The 26,453-nt window shown below is 27.7% G+C and overlaps 2 protein-coding genes across 8 annotated transcripts in view; one reads left to right on the top strand and one right to left on the bottom strand.

The window, feature by feature from the left end:
* The window catches only part of LOC145265482 (S-phase kinase-associated protein 1), a 147,713-nt gene that overhangs the window by 43,237 nt on the left and 78,023 nt on the right, over positions 1–26,453 (bottom strand). The gene's annotated exons all lie outside the window — the stretch shown is intronic.
* Positions 1–26,453, top strand: part of LOC145265479 (uncharacterized) — a 50,804-nt gene that overhangs the window by 5,800 nt on the left and 18,551 nt on the right. For 5 of the 6 annotated variants that reach the window (XM_080121347.1, XM_080121350.1, XM_080121351.1 and 2 more), the window contains exons 2-3: positions 4,380–4,542; positions 12,171–12,272. In XM_080121347.1, the coding sequence (XP_079977473.1) occupies positions 4,387–4,542; positions 12,171–12,272 (258 nt within the window). In that variant the 5' untranslated portion in view covers positions 4,380–4,386. Of the gene's footprint in view, positions 1–3,144; positions 3,487–4,379; positions 4,543–12,170; positions 12,273–26,453 lie in introns of those variants that run through there. The other variant, XM_080121352.1, reaches the window with a different exon arrangement.

The following is a 26,453-nucleotide window of genomic DNA, read 5'->3' as shown; positions in this document are numbered from 1 at the left end:
TGTGTTTTTCTTTCCTTCATCTTTTAACTGTTTCTATTCTAGGGGTGCCTTTCGGGTTAAAATGGCTAAAATTGACACTTTTGTGCTTTATTTTTGACTCATCTTAAGTTTCAAGAATATTGAGAACCGTGAACGAACATAGACATTCATCGGACCACCTAGAATAGGCTAGTTAGGCATTTTTGTTTAATTTTTTAACTTAGCATGCTGTCATCCCTTTTTAGTTTGTCCCTGTCCCATCCCCCCCCCGCTTCTTTTTTTTTTTTTTTTTTTCTCCCTCTTTTGGTTCGATAATCCCCATTCCTGGTGCTATTTAGGTGATGGTTGTTTTGTCAGTGATGTAGGCCTATTTTGTGGTGTTTATTTAATAAAAGTCAGTTTTCGGGGACCTACATTTTTTCGGCTGACAAAACTTTCTATCTGCCACAATTATTAGTGAGGGGGTTCTTCTACTAACCACTTTTTTTTCTCATTGTAAATTTTCATTCGTTTTTTTGTTTTTTGTAAATAAGATTTTTATCCCCCCCCCCCACACACACATCATGTATATATTTGTATTTTCGAGTTTTAGTTAGGATGTCCACAGAGTGATTCTGGTATTTTGGTGAAAGAGTCTAGTTAACGTTATGTTAGTTAGGTCCACATTAACCCCCAGCCCCCCTTTTGGCCTTGTGCCACATTTTGTTGTAAATATTTATTTTTACAATAAATAAATATTTACCTCCTCATTAGCTCAAAAATATTGCAACAGTCAAAGGGTTATGAGTGTGAGAAGTGATTCTATAAACATAGAGGAATCGGGTGTAGCACACGTCAAGAAAGTAAAGTACAGTGGGCAGCAAAATAATTTGATACATTGTTTTTTTTTTTTTTTCTCAAGAAATATCAAATTAATTTGAATGAAATTTACACTCAATCTTTGAACAGATATTATTTATTTCAAAATAAAACAGAAATAAAAATATACTTAGTTGACAAATATTTATTAACAAAAAATCAAATTAACCATATGCAAAAGTATTTAACACATTTACTAATATTTTTTTGTTTATCTTTTATTCTGCCTTACAGCCTTCAAACACTTTACATAACTGCCTATTTGTTTCTTATAAACACTTGCTGATAGTTCCAACCATTCTTCTTTGCAAACTTTTTTCAATTCCTTGATATTCTTGGGATCTCTTGTATGCACCCTTAACTTCAAAGTTTTTCACAGATTTTCAATGGGATTTAGGTCAGGTGACTGGTTTAGGCCACTGTAGAACACTAATCCCATTATCCTTAGGCCCTGTCGGTGGGGCATTAGAATACGCCGACTGCCCCCCCCCCTGCAGAGGGTAAAAGTCCCTCAATGGGGGTCCTGGATATGACCTTAAACTATATCCAGTGGTGAAGCCCCAGCTTATGGGCTTTGGGGAGTATGGAGCCACCCTTTAATTACCATTGCTCCCAGGTCCACTCTGACCCGGAGTGGTAGTACCTATTAGGGTCCCAACTATGGGTTAAATAGAAACCGACGTGAAAAAAACAAATATATTCTATTAAAAAAACTTTTCTTCCGAATCTTTGGATTCTGCATTAAATAACCCGAAAAGGGTTGATATGCCGTAAAACAACCAACCAACCCATTATCCTTAAACCATTTCATAGTAATTTTAGTCTTGTGCTTGGGATCATTGTTTTGCTGTAAGATAAAGTGACAGCCCAATCTTTAATCTGCGACACTCTTGAACAAATGTGCTGACAAAATGTTCGTGTATTTTGATGCATTCATTTTCTCTTCTATGATTTCCATTCTTCCAACTCCATTTGGAGAAAAGCAGACCCAAATCATCACACTTCCACCTCAAAATTTTACAGTGGGAATGCTAATAGATGCTTTCAATTTTGTGTCTTTTTTCCCCCATGCATGGTTGTGCATCTTTCTTCCGAAAAACTCAATTTTTGTTTCATCTGACCAAATAACTTTGTTCCAGAAGTTATCCGATTCACATTGACATTTACAAATTTCAAACGATCTTTCACGTGTCTAGGACTCAACAATGGAGTCTTTCTCGGTGATCTAGAATACAGGCCTGTGCGATTCAATGATCACTTGATTTTGTCCTTGCTTACTTCAATACCTATTTCCTACAAATCTTTTTGAATTTCTGAACGAATCAGAAATAGTTCTTCCTTCACGTTATGAGCAATGTATCATTTAATTTACGTGGTCGACCACTTCTTAGAAAATTTTCAGTATTACCCCCTGTTGTTTTCTACTTTCTCATGACATCCCCAACTGTACTCACCGCCAAATTTAGTTCGGAAGCTATTTTCCTGTACCTCTTTCCATCTTTATGCCTTGCTATGATTTCCTAGCGCTTATCATTAGTCAATAGTCAATTCCTTTGTTTTAACTATTTTATAACAGTAATGAAAGAGGCAACCTGTGCAATGTCTAAGAGTTGTTATCAACTAATCTTTAAGGAGCTGGAACCCTGCAGTGCCTTCTGATTGGTTGAAATATTGTAGCAAGATTAAGAATGAAATTTGATAGTGTGTTAAATACTTTTGCATATAATTTGATTTTTTGTTAATAAATACTAAGTATATATTCATTTCCGTTTTATTTTTAAATAGATAATATCTGTTCAAAGATTGAGATTAAATTTCATTCAAATGAACTTGATATTTCTTGAGAAATATGACAAAAACCAATGCATCAAATACTTTTGCTACCCACTGTATGTATCTAAAAATTACGCTTCTAAAAAAGAAAAAAACAACTATGTCCAATCACATTCTCAGTATAAAGCAAATAATTACTTCTCTAAAAAGGAAAAAGAAAATGGCTACACATATTTTCAATTCGAGTGAACTATTCAAAAAATGACTCCAAGACTCGGATGTGGAGAATTACATAGGGAAGTTGGATATTGACCGAGCAATACCAAAAGGTGGCTGGTCAATGATTATTATGATTACTCAAGCCAAAAAGTTTTGTCAGCTTAAAATGTTTTAGAATAATAAAGATATTTAGCATAAATATTTATTTCCATAAATTTAGGAATCTTAACTTAAAAATGTTATCACAATTCAGTTGACAACTTAGAAATAATGACATGTAAAAACATCAGGTGATTATTTTAGTGACGTATACTAATGTCATTAAGAGAGGAGACAGTCTTTTTGAGATATGTGGAGAGAGAACAGTCGGAGTTGGGAGAGAGAGAGAGAGACGGTCGACAGATCATGATGGATCCGAGCAGAAATAGCGATAGTCAGAATCAGCGTGTAACTATCCAAGAAGGAAAGAAAAAAAACACTCTGGAATAAAAAAAAAAGTGTCCGAAAATGAAACCCAAGGCTCTGTTGTTTTGAGGGAAAATATACATTGCAGCTTTTCCATCAAGACAAGACCCAAGATGGACAAGATATGTTTCTGAATTGGCCAGATGTTGAAACCTAAATAAGTTTTATTCGTCTTTTGTGCTGTAAAGTTATGTATGTATATTATTGTTCTGTCATGGACTGTATTTAAATGTATATACACACACAACCAACTTTAGATAGACAATCGCAATGCTAGATGGCCATAGATACATGTATATATACTCATATACTCTTACCGCCAGACGATAGTGGAAACTCATAAATATACACACGTCATATAGATGACGGTAAATTACAATTATACATTACAATAGAAAATGCGAGCATGAAAAGTAATATGGTTAAGCTTAAACATGGAAAAGTAAAGGACTAGTTGTTAAAACTGGGGAAGAAAAGGACAAGATATTCTAGTAAAAAATATAATAAATTAATAACTTAAAATGTTGCAGCATTACTTTTTTTTTTTTTTTAATTCAATTTAACCTTATATAGTCAATTCTTAATGCTGCAATATTTTAAGTTCTCAACTTCTAGTTGGGCGATAGAAACATTGACTAAGACGTCAGGTCTATTTTTTTTTTTTTTAATCCAATTTAACCTTATATAGTCAATTCTTAATGCTGCAATATTTTAAGTTCTCAACTTCTAGTTGGGCGATAGAAACATTGACTAAGACGTCAGGTCTTTTTTTTTTTTCCTCCTTTGCATTATGGGTTCGAGCCTGCCTGCCTACTAACACTTTTTTTTTTTAGCACCTTTGCCTACTGTTATTTTTATCCCCCCCTCTCTACTACTGCTTTTTTTTTTTCCGAGGTTCCTTACGACACTTCTTACACACAACCGGGCACCTCCGCTACTGTTGTCTTGACCCCCCCCCCTCTCCACTTCTGCATGGGGTTCCTTACTACGCCACTTAAACACCCAGGCAATGCCGGGCACCCCCGCTAGTATGTAATGAATGAATCAATAAACAAAGGAATTTGTTTTTCATTTTTTTTTTCCAGCTCTACAATGCCAAGTAACATTGAAATCAAAGCTCGGGTCACGGATGATTCTGCACTGAAAGAGCGTGCCAAAATTGAAAGCGGTTCAGAGCCAACAATCTTGGAACAAGAAGATATTTTCTTTCATGTACCGAATGGACGATTGAAACTGCGCAAAAATAAGGTATCTAAAATATAACAATAGTTCAATTCCCATAGAGTAGATATTTACTTGCTGCTCACCTCAGTAAGATGTGACACAAGGTCAAAAAGTGGAAATGTCCTCCAACATTAAAAATAATATAAATAAAGTATTGTTGTGGTACATTAGTAAACAGATATGTAAGATAAGTGAACAGGAAAAACATGTTATGTTTCTGAATTTTTGAGATGAGGATTGGTTATTCGTATTATTTGGATCCATCGGACTACTGTTCTCATCTTGAGTGTCATTTTCACAACGTTTTGATGGATGTAATCTCAATCTTTCTTCAGGTGTATCTTGTTGAACTTGGGAATTTGGATGCAATTTCAGTGTGGGCGATTGAAAAATACAATTGTGAATTACTTAGGACCTCAATCCAGTCATGGCTGACAGAACGAGAGCATGCTACCCTCGTAAAGTGAATAAAGGATTCAGTTTGAAATTCCGTCCAAATTCCCGAACATGTTTAGACCAGAAATTGCCTGAGTAATTTGGTAGAGACCGCAGAGGTCAAATTTTTAAAAACTTTGACCCCTATTATGACCCCTTAATATTTATTTTATTCTATTGTTTTGGGCTCAAATCAAGTTATTAAGTTAGATCCATGTCCAAGGAACCTATATCTAAAATTTCAAGTGTTTAGACCCAAAATTGGCAGAGGAGTTTGGTAGAGTTTTCAAAGGTCAAATCTTTAAACTTTGACCCTTTAACAGCCAAATTTCTGGCCGACAACCAATCACATCGATTTTCCCAAATCTCAGTATCTTGTATATCAAATTTCGAGTCTGTAGACTGAAAATTGACAGTTATTGTGTAGGGAAATGTACACAGACAGACAGACACTTTCACTTTTATAGATATATAGATTGTTAGGTGGAAGCACAGAATAGTTACAAAACACCCTCCCCTCATGTTTCTAAATAATAATGTTATTTTTTTCAGCGGGTACCAAAAATACATAAGTACCCTTAGATTTTCTAGTGACATGTCATAAAAAGAAATAAAGAGAAAACTCAACCTGATTCCATGCTTGATGAAGACTATATATCATCAAAACTAAGTTGTTCTTAATTTTTAAATGAATTTTTTTTTTAATTTATATATTGCAGTGACTTAACTTACTACTTTTAATCAAGTGCTATAAATTCATCAGTGTGTGAAGCCATGAAGCGATCCCTTTCCAAGGGATCCCTTTGTCACATAAGAGTCAATCCTCGGTCACGGACCAAATGTGACCCGTCCTTCGTAGGTCAGCAAGGTATCTCAGTGTGGTCGGACCCATCAATCGATTTGGTTGGTCAAAATTTGCATGATCGGTTGATATGTCGCCTCTTCGTCAATCTGTTATGTTGGAAGGACATCAATCTCATGCACACAAAAGAAAGAACAAACTCAAATCTCTATTCTACTGATTAAATTCCAGATAAGATATACAATATATATAGTTATGTACAATTTTACGTAGTTCAATGTTGATTTTGACAGACTCAACTGAGCCAAAAAATAGATTAATTACTCTCTGTATTGCGGTGGAATGATGCTGGAAGAGAGTGGGGAGTGGCGACTCTTTGATTGCGCTTGATTCTCTCCAAACTCTGCCCGATTCTCTAACTCAATCTGCGGTCTTGATGCTGTGGACCTGTTCATATAGTGGGTGAATGGTGAGCCGGGGCCACTTCCTGGACCAATCGCATCTAGTTACATCACCCCTAGGGGAGGCTCTATCTTCCCCAGTTACACCTGTGGATTGCAGGCGCCATTCTCATGACCGAAAGGTTAAGCCTATAACCTCGGTCAGGGTTATTGTACTCAAAGGCTAAACATTACTCCTCTGCCCTTGAGTCATCATTCGTTGACATCGAAAACAAAATTATGTTTTTGTTACCTCTTCTCAAAGTGACATTGAGTTGTTGCCTTTCTATAAAACAATGAAATTTACAATCCAATCTTTCTCTCAGCAAGGTTTGTTGTCGTCACCCGGGCACACAAACGATAATTAAATAATAAGGAAATCATATCTGCCTGACTTCTCCAGCATTTCGGGAGTCCTGACCTCCCCCCGTGGGGAGTTCAATTGTCCCCTGGGATGGTCACGTCACAAGAACACATTCCAATTATTTTTTATTTTTATGTATAGTTAATTATCTCAAGCAGTCCGTGGGAAGAAACTATTAGAGTAGAAGGCTTTCTGGCATCTAGGAACCTTAGCAGTGAAAGGGTGGGATTTTGCTGCTTGTTGGATTAGTCGGAACTATGTACACAGAGTGGAGGGGGTACATATGCTATGAGTTCACCAGAGCATATTCCAATTATTTTTTTATTTTCATATATAGTTAATTATCTTATGGCCAGACCAGTTAGATATTTGGAAAATTGACAGTAATACTTTAGGATTGTTCTATGTATAAAGGAGCCCATTTGTGTGGGTGGTGATTTTCTAATATCACGTAATTACTAAATTCCTTTGTGGTCCATTTCCTTCTTGGTATTGACTTTGGTTTCTGATGATTGTATGCATTTACTTTTATTTAATCTGTTGTATTCTGTTACTTGAATCTAGATGATGCAACACTCACAAAGTCTCAGCTGGGTAACTCCATGTTTGTTATCCAAGGAGCACCTGCATATCCTGACGATCGAATCTTTCTTTTGAGCCGTACAGCTTTTATATTAGACATTTTTCTTCTTGGTTTTATTAGTATATCTGGCAACATAAGTCCGAGGCTTATTTTACATATATGATCTTGTCTGGCCAATGATAATGTTTAATGTGATATGTATAATGCCAGTGCAACGTCACATTGTGTTGGATTAGAATTTTGTAAGAAATGCATAATTTTTTTTATTTTTTAAATAAACGTTAACTCATTTAAAAATTAAAAACAACTCAAATTCGATGATATACGTTTTCATCAGGCAAGGAATCAATTTTTTTTCTTTTCCTTTTGTTGTATCATTGGATAATCAAGATTGTGTAATCTTAAAGAGAATACACAATTTATATGCTTTAGACTTAACATGCAACACAACATTAGCTACTTTTATTTCTCTACCGCTCTCCCTCCACCCAGGACTGCACCATAATAAACAAAGTCTCTGACAGCATAGACACAGCACTCTCCCTCGACACTAGCGCACAAGTACATGTATTTGGTGACTTTAATATCCACCATAAAAACTGGCTTGGATTCTCTACTCACACAGATGCAGCGGGCAGCACAACACATAGCTTCGCTATATCTCACTCCCTATCACAAATGGTTACATTCCCAACCCGTTTCCCTGACCAGCAAGAACAATACACATCACTTCTAGATCTGTTTTTGACCACAGCTCCCGATGATTGTATAACGAATGCCAACAGCCCACTTGGGAACGCTGATCATGCAGTGATAATGGTTGAAATCGCCCTAAACTCTGGGGCCAAAACTGAAGATCCATTGCTCAAAACAACGAGATATTATAAAAAGGCTGACTGGGAAGCCATCAGAGATCTTATCAGAGATGCCCCATGGGAAAATATTTTTTCTCTTCCTGCTGAACAGTGCGCAAATGAGACCACTGAATGGTTCAAAACTGCAATAGAAGCACATATCCCCAGGCGGAAATTTTATAGCAAGTCCCACTCTCCTCAATGGTTTACTTCGACTTGCGCAACTGCCATTGCTCAAAGGCAGCATGCATACCGCAGACTTAACCGACATAAGTCCAGTTCAAACAGACAGAAGTATATAAAAGCTAGAAATAATGTTAAGAAAGAAATAGCGACAGCTAAAAGAGAATTCATGGAAACCACTAAAAAACGCATCGAAGCACAAAAATTAGGAACTCGTGATTCTGGAAAATCTACAACAGTGTAGTAAATAATGGACAATCAACAATTCCCCCACTAACCAACAATCACGAGGTTGTTTGCTCAGCAACCGAGAAGGCTAACATGCTTGCCAGTCGGTTTGCCTCAAACTCCTCACTGGACCCTCTCAAACACCCCCTACCTGACTTTCCTATGCAGACAGATGCCACGCTAGACGATTTGAAAATCACCCCTTCTCAGGTGCATGCTATCATAAAAAACCTTGACACTTCAAAGGCATGTGGACCCGATATCATCCCAGCTGTGCTATTAAAAAAGTGCTCAGCTGAAGTAGCTCCAGTTCTCCCCAAACTATACAACAAATGCCTTAATGAATCTTTCTTTCCGGGCTGTTGGAAAACTGCTTCTGTGGTACCAGTATTCAAGAATTCTGGAGAAAGAATGGACTCATTAAATTATCACCCCATTAGTCTCCTCCCACTTTTTTCCAAAATATTTGAGACCTTAATTAACCATGCTCTAGCCCATCACCTTACAGATGCTAAACTTCTGACTGACCAACAATATGGATTTAGACAAGCCCATTCCACAGCAGACATCCTCACTGTAATCTCTGAAGTATATACCATTCACTGGACAAAGCCGGGGAGGGCAGAGCAGTAGCTCTAGATATATCAAAGGCTTTTGACAGGGTATAGCATGAGGGTCTCCTCAGGAAAATTAGATCATACGGTATCACTGGTAGAATACTTAACATAATTAAATCCTTCTTAGATAAGAGAAAAATCCAGGTTGTCCTCGACGATCGTGCATCTAAACAATATGATATAAATGCGGGAGTGCCCCAAGGGTCTATCCTTGGACCTCTGTTGTTCCTAATATTCATAAATGACCTCCCCGACAACATTGCCTCTGAGATGGGTATATATGCTGATGACACCACACTCCATAACAGGCATGATAGGAAAACAAATGAACACATATCTAAAGAAATGGCAGAAACACTAGAGGATGACCTCTGATCTGTAGTGGAATGGGGACAAAAATGGATGATCACGTTCAATGCCGCCAAGACTAAACTAGTTTCCTTCAATAAATACAATAAACCTTCTCTACCACCAATAGCAATGGCCAACGACACTTTATCTGAAAGTACATCTTTCAAATTCCTTGGCCTAACGTCCACAGGAAACATGAGTTGGAACAATTACATTGAAAGCATTGCCAGGGCTGCTGCAAAGAAGGTAGGCTTTCTCTACCGTGCTAGAAAATTACTAACACCCGAAAGTATCCTGTACCTCTATAAGGCCACCATTCACCCACATATGGAGTATTGCTGTCATATTTGGGCTGGTGCATCTGCTACTAGTCTCTCGCTCCTAGACAAGGTTCAAAAGAGAATCGCCAATCTGATAGGTCCTGAACTGGCATCTAAGCTTCAGCCTCTGTCCCATCGACGAAATGTTGTATCCCTCTACCTGTTCTACAAGTATTTTAATGGAGTATGCTCTGACGAACTGCAAGCACTTGTGCCCCCATGATGTAAACATCCTCGACAAACCCGACAGGAAGCTAAATCTCACCTCTACACAGTAGATATCCCTAGATGTAAAAGATCTTTCTATTCCAGTGGTTTCTTTCCCAGAACCGCTAGACTTTGGAATTCCATTACGGGTCCCTGCTTCCCCAACTGTACCTACATGCAGAAATTCAAGTGTAACGTGAACAGACACCTTGCTGCCCAAATCCCTACATAGTACCCCAGTAGATGTTACCCCTGATAGTAGCCCCCTACACAAAAGTGGCAATGTGCCTTGTTTGGGGTGAAAATGTAATAAAAAAAAATCTGATTCCATACCTGATAAAAACGTATATCATCGAACCTGCATTGTTTTATTAATGTTTATTTCTAAAATCAAATTATGCATTGTATTGGTTGCTTAGCTTACAAATTCTAATTAAAATTCACAATGCTTACATTGAAGAAAAAAAAATATAATTGTGTTAGATGTTTACAATAATGAATGATCAATCAATGGCCTATACCTTGGAAAGAAAGAAGAAAATTCTTAAGTGAAACCAGGTTTTTGAAGTAAAAGATTAAATATTCAATTAAAACCTTTACTTTTGTTTCTTGTTCATTATCTCTTCTTTCTTGTCTCTTTCAGAAAATTGGGACTTTCGTTCCACTAACTTGAAAAAGAATGGGTATCTATTAAAATCTGAAAAGAAAATACACAATCTGATTCCATACCTGATAAAAACGTATATCATCGAAACTGAGTTGTTCTAAATTTTTAAATAAATTAATATGTATTCAAAAAAAAAAATTCTGTATTGAATTCTTAACTTACAACTTTTCATTCAAATTCATGCAAAACTCGTTCATTGAAGGAAAACAAAATTATTGCATTTGCATTTAAATTTTCTTCAGAAAGCAGAAAATGTGTTTACTTTCAGCAACTCCATATCTTTTGCTTTATTTTGTTCAGTGTTTACATTCCCTGAACACTGTTTCTGACAAAGGAGGAAGACTTGCTGTTTGTGGGCTGGAATCTTTTAGTATAACACTTAGCAGTGGCTAGGTTTTGACCCTGCAGTGTTTTTTTTTTTTTTTTTCAATTTTTATTTTAGCTTCTTACGGCATCTGGAGTGATTTCTATACAAAAAAAGGTGTCATCTATAATATGAATCTCATCTGTCTGTCTGTATGTATGTATGTATGTATGTTTGCCTAAAACTTTCGACAGAGGCGATGGATTTTCATGAGACCGGTGTCGTTTTTAAGCTCGACCCTTCAGACGACAAAAAAAATTGGCTAAAAACATTAATCATTAATTCTTTCACCCTCAAGTGGGCATTTTTCTATAAGGAGAGGTCGCTTTTTTTTTTCCGATATTTTCGAAAGTCATTCCCTCTTTTCGTTTGTCTAGCCATAATTTAAACCTTCGTCACTTCTGGTTTGGCGATGTATGCAACGGCAAAGACGTCACTTTTTTTCACATTTTTTTCCTCCTTCGCAATCCGCTTGTCTACTATCACTTTTTTTTTTTTTTTTTTTTGCTCAACACACCTGGGCAACGTTGGCCACCCAGGCTAGTCTATTATATAAAATGCAGTTGTGTGTATGTTTGTATATCCGAAACTACAAAAAAAAGATCCACAAAATAGGTATTTTCTTGATCGATGTTACCTCGGATAAATAATCTAAAAAATTTAGAAAAATTTATTCATTCTTTTTAATCCTAAAATAAATTGACAAAGAATACATCAGAAAAGATGCCTTCGCCCAGGTAATATCTGTTGTGTAATTGGTTTTTGGTCAATGTAGGGGAAACCAATTACTATTTATTTGGATACTGCCAGAGGTCACACTTTTAGGGGGGGGGGCTGGTTTTTCTACCACATTAAAAACGACCTTGTGTCTATTTTGCTTTCGTGGGGACGCAAATAAATAAAACATCAGAAAAGATCAATTTTCCACACATTTTGTGCACTTATTCAAGGGAAGTAACTCTGAATTTTGATTAGAGAGTTACTTCCCTTGTGCCACCTATATTCTTCAGGAATCTATATAAAAGGAAATTTTATGTAGGTATGTGTGTTCAGAGAGAGCAAAAAGTTGGGCGGAGGAGAGGGAGGGTGTGGAGAGAGAAAATATATTTTGAGAAAAGTAAACAAATAGAAGTTTTAATAGAATATGGACTTCTTGATGACTTGTAATACGAAATATTTTTTACGATGGTTCAAAATTAACACTTTTCTTTTTTTTTTTCGCCTGCTTTTCTTGAAGGGTGCCACATCTAAATTGATTGCTTATGAAAGAGACGATACTGTGGAGGCCAAACGATCTGATTTCAACTTGGCAAATGTCACAGAGCCGGATGCTTTAGTTGTAAGTAATTGTCGTCAGTTATATTTGAGAAGCTTTGTTTCTTTTAGCGGAAGGTCGGTCTATCACATTTAAATTTGAAATAATATTTTCATTTGTCTGTCACATTTAAATTTGAAATAGCATTTTCGTTTGTCTGTCACATTTAAATTTGAAATAGCATTTTCATTTGTCTGTCACATTTAAATTTGAAATAGCATTTTCATTTGTCTGTCACATTTAAATTTGAAATAGCATTTTCATTTGTCTGTCACATTTAAATTTGAAATAGCATTTTCATTTGTCTGTCACATTTAAATTTGAAATAGCATTTTCATTTGTCTGTCACATTTAAATTTGAAATAGCATTTTAGTTTGTTACACTTAAATTTCAAATAAAATTTTCATTGGTTTAATTATATTGACAAACCGTTTTGTAAGCTCATCATGCTGGTTAGTGAATTTACAGAAATTCTTGAGCTTTAAGCAAAAACTAATTTTATAACTTGCATGCTATTTTGCAGGAGTACTTTAATTGCAGAAATCAAAAAAAAAAAAAAATGGTTGGTCAAAATTTATTTACTGTCATAAAATAAGACAAAATTTTAAAAATAAACCTGTTAAGTGTTGAGACATTATGTTGAACAAAGATGGCGGCAGTAAATCAAATCGGTGAAGAATCAATGCAGTCACGATCTCGAGTGTTGAGTAATTATTAATAACAAAGATGGCATCAAAGAATCAATGCAGTTACGACTCAGTTGTTTCAAGACAGAGGTTGACAACAAACTGAATTGAATCCAAAATTCGATATTTTTATAATAAAGTTGGAGGCTTCTAATTGGTTGATTGTCCTAACCGTAAATTATAAGTAAGATCGTCGAAATCATTGGGGTCATTCGACCAGAACCCTTTATTTACTTCACAAAGGTAGCATGCTCTTGTTCCATCAGCCATGCCTTAATAGAGGTCCTAAGTAATTCACAATTGTATGTTTTGGTCACCCACACTGAGGATTGAACTGTCAACCTTCAGGAGAATATCACTTTTTACAATTTATTTTTCGAAGCACTTTAACCACTGCGCCACAGGTCCTTGTGGATGAAAAAAATAATTGGTTGCAAATTTTTAGCTAATAATTAGCAAGAAATAGGTGATAATTTTATGTTAAATTTTACAGAAAATGACAACCCCACCAGTTTAAAATATTTCCAAATAAATAAATTTCAGTTCTTATCCAGAATTTACCTTATATCAAAAAACAAAAATAAAGAAAAATCTGTGTAATGTACATATCTGTGATGAAACAAAAATATCATATTCCAAAAATCATATTAACTGATCAAATAGTTTTTTTTAAAAAAAAGTCAAATTTTATGAGCAACCGAAGAACAGCTGTCTTGTCTGCCATTTTGAAAACACAGTCAATGAATAAAGAGAGATAACTCAACAATATTCATAAATGACCTCCCCGACAACATTGCCTCTGAGATGGGTATATATGCTGATGACACTACACTCTATGGCAGGCACGACAGGAAAACGAATGAACACATTTCTAAAGAAATGGCAGAAACACTAGAGGAAGACCTCCAATCTGTAGTGGAATGGGGACAAAAGTGGTTGGTCGCGTTCAATGCTGCCAAGACTAAACTAGTTTCATTCAATGATTACAAGAAACCTTCTCTACCACCCATAGCAATGGCCAACGACTCTTTATCTGAGAGTCCATCTTTCAAACTCCTTGGCCTAACGTTCACAGGAAACATGAGTTGGAACAATTACATTGAAGGCATTGCCAGGGCCGCTGCAAGAAAGGTGGGCTCTCTCTACCGTGCTAGAAAACTACTAACACCCGAAAGTATCCTGTACCTCTATAAGGCCACCATTCGCCCATGTATGGAGTATTGCTGCCACATCTGGGCTGGTGCATCTGCTACTAGTCTCTCGCTCCTTGACAAGGTTCAAAAGAGAGTCGCAAACCTGATAGGCCCTGAACTGGCATCTAAGCTTCAGCCTCTGTCCCATCGACGAAATGTTGCATCCCTCTGCCTTTTCTACAAGTATTTCAGTGGTGAATGCTCTGACGAACTGCAATCACTTGTGCCCCCATGACGTGTGCACCCTCGACAAACCCGACAGGCTGCTAAATCCCACCCCCACACTGTAGAGATCCCTAGATGTAAAAGATCTTTTTACTCCAATAGTTTCTTCCCCAGAACCGCTAGACTCTGGAATTCCATTCCAGGTCCCTGCTTCCCCAACAGTACTGACGTGCAGAAGTTCAAGTGTAACGTGAACCGACACCTTGCTGCCCAAATCCCTACATAGTACCCCAGTAGTTGTTGCCCCTGATAGTAGCCCCCTACACCAAAGTGGCAATTTGCCTTGTTTGGGGTGAAAATGTAATAAAAAAAAATAACTCAAATTCGGTGAGATTTATGTTGTAATGACTATGAATTCCTATTAGTCGATTAAGAATGATTTTGTTATCTATATAAATAAAACAGTAGATATGCGTGTGTCTGTGTGAAAAATATTTAACCAAGAAACTCATGGTCACAAACTACTGATCGTATATAATTGAAATTAACAGGAAATAATAATCCTACATCAAGAACGGTTTAGAACATGAAAGATCTTTGTTTGGATGGAATAACACACACAGAAATATTATGGCAAGTTGAAATGAAAAGTGTTCATTTTAACTTGCCGACATATTTGTATTTCTTTTTGCTCATGCGTAAATTTATTCATAGCTTGATAATTGTATAACTTTCTTGTTTATCTGTTGATAGCTCAAACGGTAGGGAATGTGACTGGAGACTAAATGTTTTGGTTTTGATTCTAGCTGATGACACACATCATTTTAAAAAAAAAATCTTTTCTGTACTATCGACAGGAAAGTCCAATATATATATATATATATATATATATATATAATTTATTATTATTATTTACTATAATAATTATTAAATACCTACAGACACTAGTGTTTCATCCTTTCGGGAATCATCAGTGCAGGGTGATTAACGTCAGTTGAGAGATTCAAACTCTGGCAGCAGAAGTCATGTCTGGCTTAATTAGCAAGGATCTGAACCATTTGGCTCCTGTCAACCAATAATATATAATTATTCTTATTAAATGCTTTTAACGCCAGTCGGAGAGTGATCTAATCATTATATGACGATCTGCGTGTATGAGCTAAGTTGACCGACTTTATTATACAATAGAGAATTGGCTCTGCAATAATAGATACAAAATCTGCATGAATTAAAATATATTTAAGATTGAGCAAGTTCCTCTCCCCCACTATTTTAAAAATAAAACTACTTGATCAATTTGTGATTTTTGGAATATATTTTCTTTCAACATGGGTACATACATCATACAGATTTTTCTTTATTTTTGCTTTTTAATATAGGGGAAATTCTGGACAAGAACTGAAATTTCTAGCGACATATGTAAAAAAAAAAAATATTGGTCAAATTGGTAATGGTCATAAAGTGGATGATCAATTTACATAAAATTTATACAGGAAATTTATCCCTCTAATATATCAAATGCCCTCCCCCCTTGAATTTTCTAGCAACATTATGATTCATATAGAGATCAAAAAATCTTTGGTTTATAAAAAAAGTAGTGGTTGTGAATAACAGACAAGCGTGAAATCCTTCTCAACTGAGATATTTTTTAATTTTGTGCCGTAAATAGTAGGTACAAGCAGTAATGGCAGATAAAAGGATAGTGGAACATAATTTTGAAAGCCGGTTCATTGTAATAATTTTTAAGGTTTCCGATTACTTTTTGATTGTATTTGAAAGATTAAAGCCTAAAGTTAATTTCCAAAAGGAAAAAATATATTTGTACACGTGAAAAAGAAAGTTATAATAAAAAATGTTTTCATGGTGACATTCGGAAACGAACAAGTTCAGCTAAATTTTAAAGTTAAATAAATTCATTGTAAAAATCCCCTGAAGAATAAATATTAGTTTTCTGAGTCTATCTCAAAGATAATCAGTAAAGTCCTAAGATATTAAATAAAAAAAACACCTTGTTTGTACAAAAAAAATAGCTTAATTAGCCCCAAATAGTGAGAGATTCTGGCTTTGCACAAACCAAAACAAATGAAGTCGTCTGTCGTCTAAGAATGGATTTTTCGGAAGCCCAAAATGTCAAAGTCAAAAGAGTGTCTAAAAATGATGTCAAGTAGTTGGAGGAAGGTAAGAAGTGCTGGTTTTCTTTTTCTCCCCCCCCCCCAGCTGTGCATCCGCTCATTCCTATCATGAACGTTTATATAATTTTTACCATTTTTAAATTTATTTTTCTGTGTTCTTGCTTTAAAATGTTTTCAATTATGTTTTTTTATTTTTCTATATAAAAATTGTTACAATGAAAGTTATATTCAGGCAAAGAAAATATTAGAATCTTACATATAAAAATTATGTGAAAAATGTAATTTAAAAATATTAGAATCTTACATATAAAAATTATGTGAAAAATGTAATTTAAAAATATTAGAATCTTGCATATAAAAATTATGTGAAAAATGTAATTTAAAAATATTAGAATCTTACATATAAAAATTATGTGAAAAATGTAATTTAAAAATATTAGAATCTTACATATAAAAATTATGTGAAAAATGTAATTTAAAAATATTAGAATCTTACATATAAAAATTATGTGAAAAATGTAATTTAAAAATATTAGAATCTTACATATAAAAATTATGTGAAAAATGTAATTTAAAAATATTAGAATCTTACATATAAAAATTATGTGAAAAATGTAATTTAAAAATATTAGAATCTTACATATAAAAATTATGTGAAAAATGTAATTTAAAAATATTAGAATCTTACATATAAAAATTATGTGAAAAATGTAATTTAAAAATATTAGAATCTTACATATAAAAATTATGTGAAAAATGTAATTTAAAAATATTAGAATCTTGCATATAAAAATTATGTGAAAAATGTAATTTAAAAATATTAGAATCTTACATATAAAAATTATGTGAAAAATGTAATTTAAAAATATTAGAATCTTACATATAAAAATTATGTGAAAAATGTAATTTAAAAATATTAGAATCTTGCATATAAAAATTATGTGAAAAATGTAATTTAAAAATATTAGAATCTTACATATAAAAATTATGTGAAAAATGTAATTTAAAAATATTAGAATCTTGCATATAAAAATTATGTGAAAAATGTAATTTAAAAATATTAGAATCTTACATATAAAAATTATGTGAAAAATGTAATTTAAAAATATTAGAATCTTGCATATAAAAATTATGTGAAAAATGTAATTTAAAAATATTAGAATCTTACATATAAAAATTATGTGAAAAATGTAATTTAAAAATATTAGAATCTTGCATATAAAAATTATGTGAAAAATGTAATTTAAAAATATTAGAATCTTACATATAAAAATTATGTGAAAAATGTAATTTAAAAATATTAGAATCTTGCATATAAAAATTATGTGAAAAATGTAATTTAAAAATATTAGAATCTTACATATAAAAATTATGTGAAAAATGTAATTTAAAAATATTAGAATCTTGCATATAAAAATTATGTGAAAAATGTAATTTAAAAATATTAGAATCTTACATATAAAAATTATGTGAAAAATGTAATTTAAAAATATTAGAATCTTACATATAAAAATTATGTGAAAAATGTAATTTAAAAATATTAGAATCTTGCATATAAAAATTATGTGAAAAATGTAATTTAAAAATATTAGAATCTTACATATAAAAATTATGTGAAAAATGTAATTTAAAAATATTAGAATCTTGCATATAAAAATTATGTGAAAAATGTAATTTAAAAATATTAGAATCTTACATATAAAAATTATGTGAAAAATGTAATTTAAAAATATTAGAATCTTGCATATAAAAATTATGTGAAAAATGTAATTTAAAAATATTAGAATCTTACATATAAAAATTATGTGAAAAATGTAATTTAAAAATATTAGAATCTTGCATATAAAAATTATGTGAAAAATGTAATTTAAAAATATTAGAATCTTACATATAAAAATTATGTGAAAAATGTAATTTAAAAATATTAGAATCTTGCATATAAAAATTATGTGAAAAATGTAATTTAAAAATATTAGAATCTTACATATAAAAATTATGTGAAAAATGTAATTTAAAAATATTAGAATCTTGCATATAAAAATTATGTGAAAAATGTAATTTAAAAATATTAGAATCTTACATATAAAAATTATGTGAAAAATGTAATTTAAAAATATTAGAATCTTGCATATAAAAATTATGTGAAAAATGTAATTTAAAAATATTAGAATCTTACATATAAAAATTATGTGAAAAATGTAATTTAAAAATATTAGAATCTTGCATATAAAAATTATGTGAAAAATGTAATTTAAAAATATTAGAATCTTACATATAAAAATTATGTGAAAAATGTAATTTAAAAATATTAGAATCTTGCATATAAAAATTATGTGAAAAATGTAATTTAAAAATATTAGAATCTTACATATAAAAATTATGTGAAAAATGTAATTTAAAAATATTAGAATCTTGCATATAAAAATTATGTGAAAAATGTAATTTAAAAATATTAGAATCTTACATATAAAAATTATGTGAAAAATGTAATTTAAAAATATTAGAATCTTGCATATAAAAATTATGTGAAAAATGTAATTTAAAAATATTAGAATCTTACATATAAAAATTATGTGAAAAATGTAATTTAAAAATATTAGAATCTTGCATATAAAAATTATGTGAAAAATGTAATTTAAAAATATTAGAATCTTACATATAAAAATTATGTGAAAAATGTAATTTAAAAATATTAGAATCTTGCATATAAAAATTATGTGAAAAATGTAATTTAAAAATATTAGAATCTTACATATAAAAATTATGTGAAAAATGTAATTTAAAAATATTAGAATCTTACATATAAAAATTATGTGAAAAATGTAATTTAAAAATATTAGAATCTTGCATATAAAAATTATGTGAAAAATGTAATTTAAAAATATTAGAATCTTACATATAAAAATTATGTGAAAAATGTAATTTAAAAATATTAGAATCTTACATATAAAAATTATGTGAAAAATGTAATTTAAAAATATTAGAATCTTACATATAAAAATTATGTGAAAAATGTAATTTAAAAATATTAGAATCTTACATATAAAAATTATGTGAAAAATGTAATTTAAAAATATTAGAATCTTGCATATAAAAATTATGTGCAAAATGTAATTTAAAAATATTAGAATCTTACATAGAAAAATTATGTGAAAAATGTAATTTAAAAATATTAGAATCTTACATATAAAAATTATGTGAAAAATGTAATTTAAAAATATTAGAATCTTACATATAAAAATTATGTGAAAAATGTAATTTAAAAATATTAGAATCTTACATATAAAAATTATGTGAAAAATGTAATTTAAAAATATTAGAATCTTACATATAAAAATTATGTGAAAAATGTAATTTAAAAATATTAGAATCTTGCATATAAAAATTATGTGAAAAATGTAATTTAAAAATATTAGAATCTTACATATAAAAATTATGTGAAAAATGTAATTTAAAAATATTAGAATCTTACATATAAAAATTATGTGAAAAATGTAATTTAAAAATATTAGAATCTTACATATAAAAATTATGTGAAAAATGTAATTTAAAAATATTAGAATCTTACATATAAAAATTATGTGAAAAATGTAATTTAAAAATATTAGAATCTTGCATATAAAAATTATGTGAAAAATGTAATTTAAAAATATTAGAATCTTACATATAAAAATTATGTGAAAAATGTAATTTAAAAATATTAGAATCTTACATATAAAAATTATGTGAAAAATGTAATTTAAAAATATTAGAATCTTACATATAAAAATTATGTGAAAAATGTAATTTAAAAATATTAGAATCTTACATATAAAAATTATGTGAAAAATGTAATTTAAAAATATTAGAATCTTGCATATAAAAATTATGTGAAAAATGTAATTTAAAAATATTAGAATCTTGCATATAAAAATTATGTGAAAAATGTAATTTAAAAATATTAGAATCTTACATATAAAAATTATGTGAAAAATGTAATTTAAAAATATTAGAATCTTACATATAAAAATCATGTGAAAAATGTAATTTAAAAATATTAGAATCTTACATATAAAAATTATGTGAAAAATGTAATTTAAAAATATTAGAATCTTGCATATAAAAATTGTGAAAAATGTAATTTAAAAATATTAGAATCTTACATATAAAAATTATGTGAAAAATGTAATTTAAAAATATTAGAATCTTACATATAAAAATTATGTGAAAAATGTAATTTAAAAATATTAGAATCTTACATATAAAAATTATGTGAAAAATGTAATTTAAAAATATTAGAATCTTACATATAAAAATTATGTGAAAAATGTAATTTAAAAATATTAGAATCTTGCATATAAAAATTATGTGAAAAATGTAATTTAAAAATATTAGAATCTTACATATAAAAATTATGTGAAAAATGTAATTTAAAAATATTAGAATCTTACATATAAAAATTATGTGAAAAATGTAATTTAAAAATATTAGAATCTTACATATAAAAATTATGTGAAAAATGTAATTTAAAAATATTAGAATCTTACATATAAAAATTATGTGAAAAATGTAATTTAAAAATATTAGAATCTTACATATAAAAATTATGTGAAAAATGTAATTTAAAAATATTAGAATCTTGCATATAAAAATTATGTGAAAAATGTAATTTAAAAATATTAGAATCTTACATATAAAAATTATGTGAAAAATGTAATTTAAAAATATTAGAATCTTACATATAAAAATTATGTGAAAAATGTAATTTAAAAATATTAGAATCTTACATATAAAAATTATGTGAAAAATGTAATTTAAAAATATTAGAATCTTACATATAAAAATTATGTGAAAAATGTAATTTAAAAATATTAGAATCTTGCATATAAAAATTGTGAAAAATGTAATTTAAAAATATTAGAATCTTACATATAAAAATTATGTGAAAAATGTAATTTAAAAATATTAGAATCTTACATATAAAAATTATGTGAAAAATGTAATTTAAAAATATTAGAATCTTGCATATAAAAATTATGTGAAAAATGTAATTTAAAAATATTAGAATCTTACATATAAAAATTATGTGAAAAATGTAATTTAAAAATATTAGAATCTTACATATAAAAATTATGTGAAAAATGTAATTTAAAAATATTAGAATCTTGCATATAAAAATTGTGAAAAATGTAATTTAAAAATATTAGAATCTTACATATAAAAATTATGTGAAAAATGTAATTTAAAAATATTAGAATCTTACATATAAAAATTATGTGAAAAATGTAATTTAAAAATATTAGAATCTTACATATAAAAATTATGTGAAAAATGTAATTTAAAAATATTAGAATCTTGCATATAAAAATTATGTGAAAAATGTAATTTAAAAATATTAGAATCTTACATATAAAAATTATGTGAAAAATGTAATTTAAAAATATTAGAATCTTACATATAAAAATTATGTGAAAAATGTAATTTAAAAATATTAGAATCTTGCATATAAAAATTATGTGAAAAATGTAATTTAAAAATATTAGAATCTTACATATAAAAATTATGTGAAAAATGTAATTTAAAAATATTAGAATCTTACATATAAAAATTATGTGAAAAATGTAATTTAAAAATATTAGAATCTTGCATATAAAAATTGTGAAAAATGTAATTTAAAAATATTAGAATCTTACATATAAAAATTATGTGAAAAATGTAATTTAAAAATATTAGAATCTTACATATAAAAATTATGTGAAAAATGTAATTTAAAAATATTAGAATCTTGCATATAAAAATTATGTGAAAAATGTAATTTAAAAATATTAGAATCTTGCATATAAAAACTATGTGAAAAATGTAATTTAAAAATATTAGAATCTTACATATAAAAATTATGTGAAAAATGTAATTTAAAAATATTAGAATCTTACATATAAAAATTATGTGAAAAATGTAATTTAAAAATATTAGAATCTTACATATAAAAATTATGTGAAAAATGTAATTTAAAAATATTAGAATCTTACATATAAAAATTATGTGAAAAATGTAATTTAAAAATATTAGAATCTTGCATATAAAAATTATGTGAAAAATGTAATTTAAAAATATTAGAATCTTACATATAAAAATTATGTGAAAAATGTAATTTAAAAATATTAGAATCTTGCATATAAAAATTATGTGAAAAATGTAATTTAAAAATATTAGAATCTTACATATAAAAATTATGTGAAAAATGTAATTTAAAAATATTAGAATCTTACATATAAAAATTATGTGAAAAATGTAATTTAAAAATATTAGAATCTTACATATAAAAATTATGTGAAAAATGTAATTTAAAAATATTAGAATCTTGCATATAAAAATTATGTGAAAAATGTAATTTAAAAATATTAGAATCTTACATATAAAAATTATGTGAAAAATGTAATTTAAAAATATTAGAATCTTACATATAAAAATTATGTGAAAAATGTAATTTAAAAATATTAGAATCTTACATATAAAAATTATGTGAAAAATGTAATTTAAAAATATTAGAATCTTACATATAAAAATTATGTGAAAAATGTAATTTAAAAATATTAGAATCTTACATATAAAAATTATGTGAAAAATGTAATTTAAAAAATATTAGAATCTTGCATATAAAAATTATGTGAAAAATGTAATTTAAAAAATATTAGAATCTTGCATATAAAAATTGTGAAAAATGTAATTTAAAAATATTAGAATCTTACATATAAAAATTATGTGAAAAATGTAATTTAAAAATATTAGAATCTTACATATAAAAATTATGTGAAAAATGTAATTTAAAAATATTAGAATCTTGCATATAAAAATTGTGAAAAATGTAATTTAAAAATATTAGAATCTTACATATAAAAATTATGTGAAAAATGTAATTTAAAAATATTAGAATCTTACATATAAAAATTATGTGAAAAATGTAATTTAAAAATATTAGAATCTTGCATATAAAAATTATGTGAAAAATGTAATTTAAAAATATTAGAATCTTGCATATAAAAATTATGTGAAAAATGTAATTTAAAAATATTAGAATCTTACATATAAAAATTATGTGAAAAATGTAATTTAAAAATATTAGAATCTTACATATAAAAATTATGTGAAAAATGTAATTTAAAAATATTAGAATCTTACATATAAAAATTATGTGAAAAATGTAATTTAAAAATATTAGAATCTTACATATAAAAATTATGTGAAAAATGTAATTTAAAAAATATTAGAATCTTGCATATAAAAATTATGTGAAAAATGTAATTTAAAAAATATTAGAATCTTGCATATAAAAATTGTGAAAAATGTAATTTAAAAATATTAGAATCTTACATATAAAAATTATGTGAAAAATGTAATTTAAAAATATTAGAATCTTACATATAAAAATTATGTGAAAAATGTAATTTAAAAATATTAGAATCTTGCATATAAAAATTGTGAAAAATGTAATTTAAAAATATTAGAATCTTACATATAAAAATTATGTGAAAAATGTAATTTAAAAATATTAGAATCTTACATATAAAAATTATGTGAAAAATGTAATTTAAAAATATTAGAATCTTGCATATAAAAATTATGTGAAAAATGTAATTTAAAAATATTAGAATCTTGCATATAAAAATTATGTGAAAAATGTAATTTAAAAATATTAGAATCTTACATATAAAAATTATGTGAAAAATGTAATTTAAAAATATTAGAATCTTACATATAAAAATTATGTGAAAAATGTAATTTAAAAATATTAGAATCTTACATATAAAAATTATGTGAAAAATGTAATTTAAAAATATTAGAATCTTACATATAAAAATTATGTGAAAAATGTAATTTAAAAATATTAGAATCTTGCATATAAAAATTATGTGAAAAATGTAATTTAAAAATATTAGAATCTTACATATAAAAATTATGTGAAAAATGTAATTTAAAAATATTAGAATCTTACATATAAAAATTATGTGAAAAATGTAATTTAAAAATATTAGAATCTTGCATATAAAAATTGTGAAAAATGTAATTTAAAAATATTAGAATCTTACATATAAAAATTATGTGAAAAATGTAATTTAAAAATATTAGAATCTTACATATAAAAATTATGTGAAAAATGTAATTTAAAAATATTAGAATCTTACATATAAAAATTATGTGAAAAATGTAATTTAAAAATATTAGAATCTTACATATAAAAATTATGTGAAAAATGTAATTTAAAAATATTAGAATCTTACATATAAAAATTATGTGAAAAATGTAATTTAAAAATATTAGAATCTTACATATAAAAATTATGTGAAAAATGTAATTTAAAAATATTAGAATCTTGCATATAAAAATTATGTGAAAAATGTAATTTAAAAATATTAGAATCTTGCATATAAAAATTATGTGAAAAATGTAATTTAAAAATATTAGAATCTTACATATAAAAATTATGTGAAAAATGTAATTTAAAAATATTAGAATCTTGCATATAAAAATTATGTGAAAAATGTAATTTAAAAATATTAGAATCTTACATATAAAAATTATGTGAAAAATGTAATTTAAAAATATTAGAATCTTACATATAAAAATTATGTGAAAAATGTAATTTAAAAATATTAGAATCTTGCATATAAAAATTATGTGAAAAATGTAATTTAAAAATATTAGAATCTTGCATATAAAAATTATGTGAAAAATGTAATTTAAAAATATTAGAATCTTGCATATAAAAATTATGTGAAAAATGTAATTTAAAAATATTAGAATCTTGCATATAAAAATTATGTGAAAAATGTAATTTAAAAATATTAGAATCTTACATATAAAAATTATGTGAAAAATGTAATTTAAAAATATTAGAATCTTACATATAAAAATTATGTGAAAAATGTAATTTAAAAATATTAGAATCTTGCATATAAAAATTATGTGAAAAATGTAATTTAAAAATATTAGAATCTTACATATAAAAATTATGTGAAAAATGTAATTTAAAAATATTAGAATCTTACATATAAAAATTATGTGAAAAATGTAATTTAAAAATATTAGAATCTTGCATATAAAAATTATGTGAAAAATGTAATTTAAAAATATTAGAATCTTACATATAAAAATTATGTGAAAAATGTAATTTAAAAATATTAGAATCTTACATATAAAAATTATGTGAAAAATGTAATTTAAAAATATTAGAATCTTACATATAAAAATTATGTGAAAAATGTAATTTAAAAGAAAGAGGAAATATTTTTTCCAATTATAATTTTTTTGTGAAAATATTAAATAAACAATGGTTAATTCAATGATAATATGAGTAGTTGGAGAAATTAATTTTTCTTCAAATTCTATCGAATTCATTAATATAGACTTATCATATTTGATCATTATTTGATAAATGCTGAGAATTTCATTAAAATTGGTTAATTTCCTGATTTTTGGTAAATTTTTCAGTAAAGGGATGGATCAAAATGTTTATTCATTTTGAGTATCATCATTCATTTTGCAAGTACCTAGTAAATACCCATCTCGCATCTAACTTTGCTATCGGCATTTTGATGATTTTTATGCATCCAAGGGAGATAATTTCGAAATAGTAAAGTCAGATTTATATCCCTTGTTAAACATAATTTTTTTTTTTTTTTTTTTTAAATCGTATTTTTTTGAGCGATAAAATAGTCGATTCCTATGTTTTAATTTTTTTTGGAAACCAAATCTTTCATCATTATTAATATTTCACAAGACTCTTTTTTTCTTTTTTTTTTTTTTTAAATCAAATTTGGCATTTGTTTTTAAATTATTCTTCTGCTCCTGCCCTTAAAAAAGATTTTATTTCAGTTTAGGCGATTGCATTTGAACACCTTGAAAAACTATGTAGAAAGTAGAGAAAAAAGAAACAACTTAACAATTGTTTTACAATTTTGAGTGAGAGATCAGTTTCTCATAAATTTAATGGAACATCGCCCATTTTCAAATCATTCAAGCAGTTTAGGACAATTAACCAATTATTTTCT

Source organism: Euprymna scolopes, chromosome 40, assembly GCF_053919585.1.
Source record: "Euprymna scolopes isolate OS-2025 chromosome 40, ASM5391958v1, whole genome shotgun sequence".
Taxonomy (NCBI): Eukaryota; Metazoa; Mollusca; class Cephalopoda; order Sepiida; family Sepiolidae; genus Euprymna; species Euprymna scolopes.
Note: the sequence above shows the minus strand (reverse complement) of the source record. Positions and strands in the feature narration are given on the sequence as shown.